Consider the following 14,759-nt stretch of genomic DNA (forward strand, 5'->3'; position numbering starts at 1 on the left):
AAGAAATGAAAACATATGTCCACACAAAGACTTGTTTTATACGAAAGTTTCTGGTACATTTATTCATGACAGTTAAATAAACACCATCAACTGCTGAATGGATAAACAAATTGCAGGATATCTAAACAATGAAATATTATCCAGAATTAAAAAGGAACTTCAGATATATGCAATAACATGGATAAATGTTGAAAATGAACAAAGCCAGATACAAGAAACTACATAATTTATGAGTCTAGTTTATGAAATTCTAGAAAGGGCAAAACCAAAGCAGATCCGTGGTTACCAGGGCAAGGGGATAATGAGGGGGGGCACTGAATACAAAAAGGAACAAGGAAACGTTTAGAAGGATGGTAATATTCCATATCATGATTATGGTGGTGACAGCACAACCACATATATTTACCTAAACTCATCAAACTCAACACTTAAAATGTATACATTTTAATATATACAAATTATACCTCAATACTGCTGACAAAAAATAAAATATATTCCACATTCCCTTTATGTGGAATAGAACTATCTACTTTAGCCTGTATAATAACTCTACAAAGTAGGTCATGGGAAAGAGATAATTTTAAGTTATAAATGAAACTTAAAATGATCTAGCTTGACCCATTCATTTTATAGAATATTACATCAATGTTTCTGAAGAAGAAATTGATATCTAGAAAGGTTACGTCACTCATGATTACCTGAATTCTGACTCTTAGGGCAACGTCCTTTCTAGCTAACCTTGTTTTCATAAACATGTCACTGAATTCTCAAAATAACCCCCAGAGGTGCTAGGTTATGTATGTATCATCCTTGTTATGGATCAGGCAGACATATGAAGAAGGTTAATTTAGATGCATTAATTATCTCATTATAGTAGTGTAATTTCAAAATTATACTCTGTAACTAAATATTATGTCAGTGTTACAAGCAGATTGAGTAACCAAATGAAACAATGAAATCTAAAATAGGATATATATTGCTGAGCTATTTTTAGTTTGAACTCATAGAAAGAGTTAATTGTAGAATACTCAAGCTAGAGTCTACGAATTAGAAGAGTTAATTTAATATTGTTCCTTAATATTAAATAAAATGAAGCCTTGAACTGCTCAGTAAGATATTCCTAGATTTTGCTTATTTAAAAAGGTCTGTATAACCTATACACTGACAGTACATCTTATGGAAGTTTGACAACTTCAATCTAAGTTGTGACTTTTCAATATAATTTTCTCCAGTAAATTAAATTTAGGATTTTCTAGTATATCTATTTATTCTGACTTAAAAATTTATAACTGCTAGCTTCTATGTCATAAAATACATAATGTACTGTGAAATTTAAATAACCAGACATACTGATATTTTTTGGCTAGTTAAATTTTACATGCAAATATCATAATTGTATTGAATACTTAGTATGTAACAATAATGTGAAAGGAACTATTAGAGGCCTGTGGGCTCAGATTCTTTCAGAATGGTTATTATGCATTTAAAAAGTGAAAATAAACAATAAAACTAGCTTGCACTCTTACATAATTAAATGTTATTAATTATACAATAAATTTTCTTAGTAAAAGATCACTAGATGAAGAACCAAAGTTAGGAAATCTGAACTATAAAAATTATTCTCTGACCCGAAAATATGTAATGTAACTTCTCTGTACCTAGGTTTGCTTAAATAAAATATAAGCATGTACACCTGTGTTTTCTATATACCTCTTACATAAAGACAGGTATAGAGATCAGAGTGTGAATCAAGTTCCATCCACATAAATTGGAAATGTGTGAGTGTCAACATTAGACAGAGGCATGTCTGGATTATTAAATCGTTTGAACATTAAAATGAAATACTAAAATATAAATCTTACTGCTTTAAAGAATATTTTCATATTATATTCAAGTATTTGATCTGCTAAAGACTGTCACTCAAGAAATTATACCACAGAAAGCACCAACTTTAATGAAAAACAGCATATTACTTTTCTATAAATAACATAAATGAAGAGCAATCAAAATCTGACTAATTCATTCTTTCTCTATTTCTTTGAGTGGCTCAGAATGGAGGGAAAAAAAAAAAGACTCACCTTTGCCTGCAGGCTGAGGTACTGCAAATCCAGGCAATAAAAAGGGTGCCCCTGTGGTAATACCAGCTGGTTTTAGTTCACTGACACCATATGTTGTTAGGGAAGTTATCAGATTAACCAGATCTTTCAAGGCATCTTTGGATTCTGCCTCTTTTGCTTGTTCCAATCTAGGAAAAGTATGATTTAGCAAATATATTTTCTCTTGTGTTGTATTTTCAAATTTAATAAAGAAAATTTCAATTTTATATGCAATACATAAATGTATAGAGTACTACAAGAAGTTTCTTCTTACATTTTTTTCCTATATGAAAACATACTATTTTTATAAATCCACAAATTTTATTATAAGATATGATGGTGCATTTGAAAGAAATTATACCAATAGTCGGGACACCTGATAAATGCTGATTTTGCCACTAACAGTATTATTTTAGGTAAATCACTAATCTTTGGTATAGAAAGTCTCTATAATATAAAAGGATTAGATTAAATATCTCTTAAGTTCCTTAAGGCTCTAAGGTTATAAAAGTTTCACTGTTTATAACCAAAAACCTTATCTACCATTTCTTTCCTAAGAAATTTTCTCTGTTAATTTTTTTTTTAACATCTTTACTGGAGTATAATTGCTTTCCTCTGTTAATTTTAAAAAGTGAATTCCTTGGGAAGATTTGTAAGACTTTACCTGTATTTCATTAATTAATTCAAATACTCACATTAGAATACATTTAAATAAACTTCTGAGAGTCTCTAACAATTTTTGAAAAGTCTTAATTCCTTTAAGGTTGTCTTTTTTTAATGTGAAAAGTTTTAATAATATTTTCATACCATACACAGAATGTTGTAACCTGTTTCTTTCATTAACTAGTGTTATGCACATGCCTCTCCGTGTTAGTATAAACTCGCAATAGATATGTTTTTAATGGCTATAGAGAGCCAACCGTAGATTTGGGGAGTGGAGGGTGGGACAGCTAGTAGATACCAGAATTCAGGAGCACTAACATGCATAAAACTTTGTGTGCCTTAGAATTATATCTTTAGGATCAATAAACATAAGTGAAATTATTTTGTAAATGAGTGTAAGGCTCTTGAATTCTCAAAGGACTGCATCAATTAGTAATGTGAATTAGTTATTTCATAAACTTTCATATGTCCTCGTTTGGAAATTAGGATATATATGCAAGATTATATTCTTGGGGGTTGCCTAGTATTAAGTAATGGCAATGAGGTCAAACTGGTGTTAGAAATAAAGTTTACAAAATAGTGCTGGTTTACAGTAAATCAAATGATTTAAAAATAATTAATGGCCCAGGAACAACTATCAAGACAAGAGTATCTTCTTCCTAATAAACTTGTAACCAGCCATTTTCCCAGTATATACATGGAACATTTGGGATGAAAAAGAAGGCTAGTGAAACATTTTTAGACTGACATTTGTTTTATATATATATTTGTAATGTCTCATTCAATCTACAAAATTACTCTTGTTATTAACTACATTAATAGTAACACTGGAGTTACTGGTAAGGAAAATCAAAAATATAATTAAGCAAGAAGAGTTTACACTTCAGGAAGATGTTAATTAGTTCATTCAAACTCTTCTCCCTCAGCTACTAAAGAAGAGCAGATTTCTTCTTCACATCTAACTATTGACTCCACGTTTGCAGCCTACATTTTCCAAATTAACTCTAAATTCGTACTTTGAACTCTCTTGACAGAACAGGAATAAAAAGAAGTGATTAAAGCTAAGAGGATAAAGTATACATTAAATAAGTGATTGGTTGATTTCTTCTTCCCTATAAGCCCAAACTACATTGTTTCCTTTGATGAAAAGACTAAGTAGAAATTTAAAATATATTCTTAAATTATGGGGTTTTACCTAAGCAAGAGATCACAAAGGAAACTGTATCCTTGCCATATTCGAAAATCATCCAAAAGAGTTTGGGAAACATCACTGGAATCTTTGAGGAAACAAGAAAGTCCAGCAAACATTTCAACAATTTCTAGGGGAGACAGGTCATCTGATTGCTGCATATTCTGAACACACGTAGATAAACATTCTTTTTCTGTAAAAATAAAGAACTGAATAAGTATATATATGTATAATTTGTCAACTGCTTAAGAAAATTTCCTTCATTCTTAACTGGTGTTTAATAAAACATTAAATTTTAGTGTATCTATAAAATATTGTAAGATAAATGTTACACATTCTAAAAGCCAATGTAAGATTCAAATTGACTGAGGAAGCTCTACCTCTAAGTAGTAAACAAAGAGTAATATAGGAAGTGTTAAAAATTAGTTGACATTTATTACAGTTTTTACATCATATTTAGATGTTTTACTATTCAACAAAATGACTGCCTGCTGACATGACATTTTTGATTTTTATGAATATAGTAAAAAGTGGAAAAAATAAAAAAACTATCTTCTAAGTTTAAGAAGAAAAATCTACTAATTAGTTAAAAGTTATAATTAGAGTGAATATAGACTACTGACATACAAAAATACTTAAGGAAATAAAATTTTAAAAATTATGTTTGTACTATATATTTACTACTTTAAAACACAGTTATACCCCCTAATAACTTTTGGGATTGGAGGTGTTTCAAAGAAGACATTCCTCTCTTACCTTTAGTGAAATTTATTTGTCTTAAGAAACCCAGTGTCACGTAACAAAAGCTAACAAGATTTAACATAACAACAGAGGCAAGAAACAATGAATGACTCACTGACCTCAGGTAAGTGAATAGTTGTACTAAAAATTATTTTGAAAGATTTTTCAGTTTATGTGTATCTATATCTGTATCTATATATAGAGAGAGATATATATACACATCTATATATATATACGTAAATGGACTATTTGAGATGCTACAACTGTCTCCTATTTCTCCTAATTAGACATTTTAAGGGATAGTTGACACTATGAGTTAAACAGAATGGACAATTTCTCCTCAGTGCTGATAAAGAATCTACCTAATTTTATTTATGCTGCATTGGACAGGTTGTCTACTTATGAAATATCTTCAGAAAGACTTTAACTATAGTTTCTCAAAAGAACTTTTTATTCAGCAAAAAAGGAGGGAAGAATAGGCTATGACATAGAACATACATTATATTACAATTGACCATTTACATAACAAAGCAGTTATTTTAACTCTTGTAGATATCCATCATTTGGAACATGAGAATTTCTTATACCTGAAATGCCTCACAAATAAAAAATAAATTTTTTTCTCCTGGTAAATATACTTTTAATTTAAAATAGAATCTTTGGAGAATTGAGAGATAAAAACAAATTTCCCATCATATGAGGAGAGAAAAGTGGAGGAAATTCAGAGCACCTAAAATGAATACATTACGAGATATTCACCGTGAATATACTTCACCACATTGACACTGAGACCATGTCGGGATATGGTCATAAGGACTTCTCCGGCACTCTTCCTCCAAGGCAGGTTATAGGGAGGGCACCAAGAGGTTATTGCACTGAATAAAAGCTGGAGATCGTCTTTTTGAGCCAGCTCCTCGGCCGGAGAAACAAAACTGCAGAGTTTCACTAAGATCTAAAGAACAAACAAAATAAGTACATAAATAAATGAATGGTTGGGGAAAGGGAGGAGCTAGAAAAGGACTAGATCTGATTATTAAAAACTCTGAAAGTTCAGGGTTAGTACTGAGCGATATCATTAAAGCCATAATGATGAGTGCTCTAACTTAGGCAACATTAAAAAAGACACCTACAATTTAGAAGTGTGTTATGGTAAAACAGTTAATCACCTCTACTTTTATCAGCTTATTTTTTAAAAAAAGATGTTCTATGTTTACCATCCTCTCTTTACCATGGTATTTTTTTTTTTTTTGCATTGCTTCACCCTACCATGAAACGGAATAAATCAAAGGTTAACTTTCAAGATCAGCACTCTAGTTTTCTATCGATAATTTGGTTCCTTAACTCTTAGTTTGTCATAAGTGAAATGTAATTTTCTTCTCTAAAAGGAACAGCTTTAGGGAGACAAGAAAGTAGAAATAGTTTTTTTAAAAGTAAAAGTATTCTCAAATTGTTCCAACTTCTATACAAGTAGAAGGGGATATCAGAACTAAAAAATCATCTTAATTCAGAAGTATCAGTTATGTCTAGTAGCCAAAAATCTTCTAAAGCATGATTCAACACTTCTTAAACCCTGGAATGAGAACTTATTCCTTACCTATGGTTTGCAAAATACACACTGCACAAGTGTTTACAGCCCTAAGGGCCTGCTACTTGGGGAATGCAGCTATGGTTTCTGCCCTCGATGGACCTTTTTCTTCTAATCTCGATTTGGTGTCAGAAAAAGTTAATTTTTCTTCTCTGTGCTAAATTTTCTCATCTAAATATTTTTTAAACTTTATAAAATAAATAAAATAAAATTGGAGTATTTTAATATTTGTGCGGAAACTACTAAACAGAAAAAAGTATTTAAAGTATCATGTTTTGTCCGAGAAAGCTAGGTCTTCCTTTTCCTATTTCCTTCAATGCAAAATTTTACTTAAATACAAGAATTTCTAATTCATAGCCGCCAAATACCAGGGAAAAAAATTAAGAATTCAGAGAAACAACAAAATATTTATAAAATCTGTAAGTGCAGGCAATCCCCCCCACCAAAAAAATGTCTGGAGACACTGTTGGATACCAAATTTCCATTCATACGTGTAACATGTGTATCTTTTTCCATATGTGTTAAATGCAACAAAAAAGATATATGAAAAAAAGATAATCAATTGCAGCAAAAAAAAAAAAGCTCAGAAGAGTGTATTGTTGATTATACTTTTTGTTGGTTTTCATACTACCCTTATGTGATTAGAGGGACAGATGTCATTTCTCTAATCTGTAACATAAAAACAAACCTGAAAATAAAATACTTTTTTCCAAATCAAATCTTTGTCCTCAAAAATAAGCTAGATATAATTCCTTGATGTTGACTCTTAAGATAACTAGTTCTTAATCTTCAAAGGCAAAAGGCTTCTTAAAATAATCTAGTATAATCCTTTCATTTTACAGAAGAGAAAACTGAAGAGTCTACTCATTCCTCTTCGGCCCCTACACTAACCACTTCTATTTGTAGGGACTCTGTTATAAAGTCCAGCCAACTGTGGCAGAGCAGTAATTGGCCACATCAATGCAAATGCAAAGCAAAAAAAAAAAAAAAAAAGCCTACATGAAGCAGTACCAACTGCTAAGGTCCCAGGAAACCATCTGTCACAAAATATAAACATAGGGATTTCATCTATCATAAACACTATGTGTTCTGAAAACATTTAATAAGTTGTGCCCATTGTTTTTCTAGACAAAATGATGAAAACAATGTCCAGCCTGCAATGAGGAACTAAAAAAGGTAAGTGAGACACTAAAGGAGTACTGGACTAGGTGGTGGGAGAGCTGGGCTCTAATCACTGCCACGCACCTGCTGTGGATCGGTTTCCATAACTGTAAATGAAGCGTTTCATTTAAATTTTCTTTTGAGTTCCTTTTGGCCTTTAACATTCAATGATTCCAATATGCTAAAGTGAATCTCACATTTAGTTCAAAGTCAGCACCCAGTGTTTTCAGATATAGAAAAAATCAAGTTTTAGGAAAAAAATCTCTGCTACTTATTTAGTGTTAAATATATAAAATTCAGCTTCCTCACTTTGTGTCTAAGTGAGATGATGGATGTTCACTAAACACTGTGGTCCTCATTTCATGATGTATGTAAGTCTAATCACCATGCTGCACACCTTAAACTTCAACAGTGCTGTAAGTCAATTATAGCTCAATAAAAGTGGAAGAAAAAAAAATTCAGCTTCCATTTATTGCCTAAGGTATTAATTAGTTCTACAGAAGGGATTTATTGAAACAGGGCTCTAGTCTGATTACCAAAGACTAACCCACTCCATTCATCAATGTCTTAAAATAGCTTTAATTCCTATGTGATTTACTCTTTTATTTATTCCCACTGCTCTTCTCATCCAATCTAATTGAGGGGTTAGATAAACCTCAAGTCTAATCCCATTTCTGCCATCCACTCACATCATCATTTTTGAGGAAAACAGAAGCTCTGAAGTCATGGATTGTCTTGTAAATTAACACGAGATAAGGGATGCTAAACACTAGCACAAAAGTATCTAATAAATCAAGTGTTGAATAAATATTTTTTGAATTAGTATTTTATTGATAATCTTGTCTTTTCCTTTCTAAACCATCTTGGTCTCCCTCTTCCCGATCTTCATTGCTAGACCTCAACAAAGCCTGGAGCATTCCTGGAGCAACAACCCCAGTTACACCAGGTGTCATCAACATGGGTCCCCAACTCTACCACACCTACTGCAGATCCACTGTCGTCTCTGTTCTCTCTTCCTACTCTCACAGATTATGGCGCTGGTGGTGGCAACAGCAGGAATCACATTTATTTATTAAAAAATAAATATTTTTATTTCATGTCTACTATGTCTGAAGCAGAGAACCATAGCTTTGGTTATTATTCATTTAATCTTTCCCAAAATCCTTGGCATCTTATTTCAGAAAACGGGACTCAAACAGGTGTTGGTTTTTTAAATTGAGGCATAAAAACACATAACAAAATTTAACCATCTTAAATCATACGCAAATATAGAGTACAGTAGTGTTAACTACATGCACATTATTGTGCAACACATCTCTAGAACATTTTCCTCTTGCAAAACTGAATCTCTGTAACACGGAACAACAACTTTCTTTTCCCCACCTCCCAGCCCCTGGCAACCAACACTCTACTTTTAAAAGTTTGACCACTTTACTTATAAATGGAACCATGCAGTATTTATCGTCTTGTGTCAAACATGTATTTTTACACGGACAGATTATATTCTAAATGTTTGTAGTTTGTTTGTTTTGAAAATTTTCTCCCAAGAAAGGATATCAAAATGATGATAATATCTCCAGGCTAGCTAACAAAGGTATACTTAATCTGCTAATGCTATTAAAAGAAGAGTGGCAACAGTGGGAAAGAAGGGCTTTATAGGCAGGGAGCAGAGGAGGTGGCAGCAGCCACTAAAATAAACTGTCTTTTCTAAGCTAAATATTTATAGGCTAAGGACTTCCTATATATAGACAGCAACAAAACAGAATTTCTTGACATTAGAAGAAATATTATGCAAAACTTAATTATATTGTCAATAAAAGTTCTCCTTGCTTAGTTCATTTTAGAAATGTTTTTGCTATATCAAAGGTAACCTCTGTTCAGAGAAACAAATTTGTTAATCCCTCATCTAAATATTCTTCAAAAGAAATGTGACAGATGAGATAAAGTGAACTTATAATAAACAGCATGAAATACTATAGAAAATGGAATAGGCAGGACATCTATTTAAGGAGTGTACCTGTTACACTTTAAATAGAGTGGTATAGATGGCCAGGCAAATAGCACCTTCCATACCTGTACAAAAACTTTCTGGAGTAGTCCACGACGTTCTGCTAGAGGTAGCTCATTCTGTGCACCTCCAACTGCCTCAGGCACATGTGGAAGGTCAAAAAACAGATATAAACATTTAACCAGGGTGGAAGGCACTGACATCGTTGTCATGCAGTCCACGGTTTTCTGGAAAACAAACCGATAAATAAGTGAATAGACAGATAGACAGATAGACATAACTGTACTTGGTGTAGCTAAGTAAGCTCAAATTTTAAGCCAGAAAATTATATATCAAAATAACTTTTTAAATGCCTGAAAAAAAATTAAAATGACTCCATGCTGACAAATACGTATTTCCTATTTGGACAAATTTGCTGTAACCAAATATTGAGAAGTTTGTTATTTAGTAAGGTATTTATTAGGTTGACTATTAAGAGGCAGCATGTTACAAAGAACATAAACTTAAGGATTTAGAAAAGATTTTAACCATGAACTTATTAGGCAAACTAATTTTGTTAGACCTCACCTTTCTCTCCTATAAAATGGATATAATAGTACATATCGCTTAGGGTTAATATGAGGGTTATATAACAAATGCAAAGATACACTGAGTACTAAACTATATATTAGTAGTTGCTTTACTATCACTTTTATTTTTATTGTAGATTCTTAGGGTTAGAAGGGCACTTGAAGGATATAGCCATCACTGACACAAAAAAATTTCTACATTATTTTCAAAGATTACTAAAGGAAGAAATTTTAGACATTCTTATGGTGAACATTTCAGCACTGTTAAGAAATATGCTATAATAATTATAAAAATCTTTCCATGGTACAGTTTGGAACAGAAAGTTCTTCCATGCTGGAGATCAACAGGTTAGCATCATCTGTTGATCTGTTTATTAATTTTGACATTAAACATTTCCTGAATGCCTAGGGTATGTCAGTCAGTGTGTTGGGAGCTCGGCATGCAATGATGAAGGATCCCTGCCCTTCAGAAGACTGTAGTCTAGAGCAGAAGCAGGTTTGTTAATAACTATGATTTAATCTCTTATGTGTAACAATGGTAGTACATTCAGGCTAATATAAAAGGGAATGATCACCACTGGCAGGAGTAGAATGGAAAAGTGTCGGAATTAAAACAAGAGGGGAAAGATCACCTGGAAGATACACAGGAGTTTAGGCCACATGGTACAGAATGTTTCAGGAACCTGAGTCCAAAACTGCTGACTCCTGAAAAGCCACAATAATAATGTCTAATCTTTAATGAGTGTTTATTATATAACAGGCATAAAGCTAAGCACTTTAAATACATGCTCTCACCTATTTCTCAAGTCATCCCTACAAGGTAGATTTTATCACTATATGCTCCTTACTTTACAAAGGGAGCAACTGAGGCTCATCACTTATATACCCTGTCTGGGGTTAGAGAGCGGGTTAAGTGGCCCATGGTTTATACATGCTCAATGACCTATGCGTGTGGTCTCCCATTTTACTTTTACTTTTATTTTGCTGGGATTGGAGACCCAATGAAGTGTTACAAAGGAGTTATAGAATCAGATTTTAGACAATTAGCTGGTGATAGTATAGACCATAGATTAAAGAGCAGGAAGGCGAGAGCAATTAGGAAACTAGTACCGAAAACTGTAAGAACGGCCGGGCTTGAACTAATGCAGTAGCCGGGTGACAGGGAGGAGAGAGCGCCTTAGGAACAATCCTTTCCAAGATCTGGCCCCTTTCTACATATCCACTATCATTTCCCTCTTCTAATATTCAAAAGCTCTCTGCAGTTCTCATCTACCATTTATTGTTTCTAGACACCCCATGTCTCCATCTGACTCTCAATTTAAACGTCTGTTCATGCCTGAAACTTTCTTTAATTCCTCATCTTTCTTCCTACCCTCACCTACAAAATTTACAACTCCATTTCTATTTTCATAGTACTACATATAGCCCATTATTGCATTTTATGGTATTATCTTCATCCACTTCATCTCTGTCATCTACATGTTGATTCAGGACCATGTTTTTGTCATCTCTATCTCACTACTGCCAACAGAAGATAGCATGCAAACAAGAAAGTCAGCTCAAAACATAACACTGGGGCTTCCCTGGTGGTGCAGTGGTTGAGAGTCTGCCTGCCGATGCAGGGGACACAGGTTTGTGCCCTGGTCCAGGAAGATCCCACATGCCGCGGAGCGGCTGGGCCCGTAAGCCATGGCCGCTGAGCCTGCACGTCCAGGGCCTGTGCTCCGCAACGGGAGAAGCCACAACAGTGAGAGGCCCGTGTACCGCAAAAAAAAACCACAAAAAAACATAACACTGAATTTTCTTTTTAAAATGTCTTTTTCCAGTTAGACTATTACTAGCTATCCCTTCATATTAAGCAAAATGATATGATTTTTCATTTTCATCTTATAACGGATAGATTAAAAGTACAACTGGGTATCCAAACCGGTAATCGGCAACATTTGTAATTTTTTTAAGTGATTCTTTTCTCCTGATTCTTTTCTCCTGATTCTTTTCTTATGCTTTTAAATTGGTCTATCCATTTGTGCACATTTAAGTTAATACACATTTACTGATTTTCTACCATGTTCTAGGTGTTATGGTATGACACAGTCTATGCTCACAAGAGAGAAAGAAAAATAGTGCATCTACAGAAAACATGAATAAAACTTAGAAATATTCCAATTAAACACTATTATTTTATGTATTATTCTAAGCCAAACCAAACTTTGGTACAGTAACGTAGAGGCATTTATAGTTACCATCGATAGCAAGTAGAATTGGTATTTTGATAGTCACTTGATATGGCCATAGATACATGAAAACAATGGTCTACTTTAGGACTATCTGAAGGTTACTTAGTACTTAGGGTGAATAAACATCTCCATTTGCCCAGGACTGAGGGGTTTCCTGGAATGTGGGCCTTCTATGCCAAAACTCAGATAGTCCCAGGTAAATCAGTACAAGTTGGTCTTATTCGTTTTCTGATTTAAAAAACAAAACGTAACACAATATTGTAAATCAACTATACTCCAATATAAAATAAAAATTTAAAATATAATAAAATAAATAAAAAACAAAACGAAACAAAAACCCAGCAAATTAAAAAGGAAACAGGCCATTCCAAAGAAAAAAAATTCTAGTGCTGCTTACTTTAGGCTAGTAACTGGTTTCAGGATATGGTTACTAAGAAATGTGCACTGTTTCTCCTGTGGCCTGTCACGGTAGTATGATTGGTGTCACATTTACTTTTGTAAATTCCATGAGGTATTTGAAAGCCCATAGTAATTTAGACAATAGTCATTCTCAAGATTCGTGTGGACTTTGAAGGTAATTATACTCTGGATTTTAGAAGGCTGAATAAACTTCCTTCATCCCCAAGACATCACAGGTCACAAATCGGGTATTCAAACAGCACATAAATGACTACATGCCATATGTATCATGACAGATGCTTAAACCTGATTTAAAGGGAAAAAAAGCAATCTCCAGAAAAAATCAAGTAGGAAGGAAATATGTATTATCCTGAAAATGACAATATTTCCTTATTTTGCATAAAAGTTAGAAAAATTTTAAAGTATTTTCCATGTCACTTATTCCTTATTAGCTAAGTGACCTTAGATGAATCTTAGATGACTCTTCCAAGTCAAAGTTTCCCTAACATGGGTTACAGAAATGCAGTTCCTGGGCTACTTCCCTCCAGCCACAGGTAGCCCATCTTTTTGCCCAGTGTGCTGTACAAATGGTACCATGCTCTATGTGTGCTATGATGTGACAAAGATGGAAAACACTGTTCTAATTTAAGCATTTCCTCATGTGTAAAATGGAAACATTAACCTCCTTATAGAGATGTTGTGAGAAGCATGAAATAATGTGTAAGAAGAATTAGAAGAATACACAGGTTATCATAAAATCTTATTTGGATATGATGATAAATTTAATTTCACAAAATCCCAAGAGGATAAAAAGACGCTTCAAACATGAAAGCCAAGAACTTACCTGACCAGAGGATGCTAACAAATTAATTGTTGTCAGAAGCATCCAACCTCTACTGGCTTCTTCACTCTGATTGATTTCCAAGAATTGGACTATGGCCCGACTTGCAGCCTCTATAAAACCAAAGGAAAGTCATTAGGTGGAGAGAAATCACGTACAAAATATGTTAAAGAGAGCAATGTTTTAATGGTATATGTAGATGTCATCATATCAATACAGAAATGTAAAAGTCAACCTATATATTTTAGGAAAAGGTACGTCACAAACTAGTCAAAAAGAGTCATGGAACAGGGGAAATTTGAGTTAAACCTGCCTGTAAAACAAGTCTCTCTAGAAACTGGGAGGGAGGGATGGAAACAGAGAGATTAGGCACACTGTATTAAAACAAAAGTGTGGCTAGAGGAATGATCAAGAGGAACAACTGTAATAACATAGGGTTCACATTCTAGAAGAGCATATGCTGAGAATTAGAGTCTAATATCAATAGTAGTGACAGAAAATGCCTGCTTACGAAGGAAGGTAAGCTAAGGGCTGTCTGTATTTGACTCTTTGGGCAAGAGGGAGCAAATGTAGTTTCTTGAGCAAAGTAGATGTTGAAAGGATTATTTTAAGACTATTAATTTAGAGTGATGTGTATGACAAACTTTAAGGGCAAAGAGATTGATGGGGGAAACAAATTAAGAGGTTGGCTCAGTGATACACACAAGGGGTGACCTGAACAGCTGACATTAGGAAGAGATAAACAGTGAGGGAGTCATTCATAGAACTGTAGTGTTGGAAGAATCTTTGAAAGTCAACTTAGTTGATTATGTTTTTAAGGATAAGGGAAAATGGATAAATCCTTAACCATGCATTTAATTTTATCAGCACAGAGTTCATCAATTTTTACATTGTAATAGTAGATGAATTAAAGTCAGAAAATAAGTCCAATCTGTTCACTGTAAACCAACATGTTAAGTTACTAAACGTATACTTAACACACGTCATAAAGACACAGGATGTAGAATAGAATTTAGGTTACTTTAGAGGTATTCTTTCCTTTAAGACATTTAAGACAATCAAGATAAAAGTGTTTTATTCAATAATTGAATGATACAAAACTTACACATGATACTGTGCTGGACATATTTCATCTTTATATACTTCCATTTGAAAGAACATGTTAAAGGAAAATTTTTTAAGATACCTTATTTTTACTGAGTCTTAACTGTACAACAAGCACTGTTTGTTTTTTTTTTGCGGTACGTGGGCCTCTCACTGTTGTGGCGTC

At 33.3% G+C, this 14,759-nt stretch overlaps 1 protein-coding gene across 7 annotated transcripts in view; it reads right to left on the reverse strand.

Annotated features, from left to right (window-relative positions):
- WDFY3 (WD repeat and FYVE domain containing 3) overlaps positions 1-14,759 on the reverse strand; it is a 261,585-nt gene that overhangs the window by 137,375 nt on the left and 109,451 nt on the right. For all 7 annotated transcript variants that reach the window (XM_082838933.1, XM_082838932.1, XM_082838927.1 and 4 more), the window contains 5 exons: positions 13,493-13,602; positions 9,509-9,670; positions 5,449-5,641; positions 3,955-4,141; positions 2,079-2,245 (listed from right to left, as the gene is read on the reverse strand). In XM_082838933.1, the coding sequence (XP_082695059.1) occupies positions 2,079-2,245; positions 3,955-4,141; positions 5,449-5,641; positions 9,509-9,670; positions 13,493-13,602 (819 nt within the window). The remainder of the gene's footprint in view (positions 1-2,078; positions 2,246-3,954; positions 4,142-5,448; positions 5,642-9,508; positions 9,671-13,492; positions 13,603-14,759) is intronic.

The sequence above is a fragment of the Leucopleurus acutus genome (assembly GCF_964270905.1).
Source record: "Leucopleurus acutus genome assembly, chromosome: 4".
Classification (NCBI taxonomy): Eukaryota; Metazoa; Chordata; class Mammalia; order Artiodactyla; family Delphinidae; genus Leucopleurus; species Leucopleurus acutus.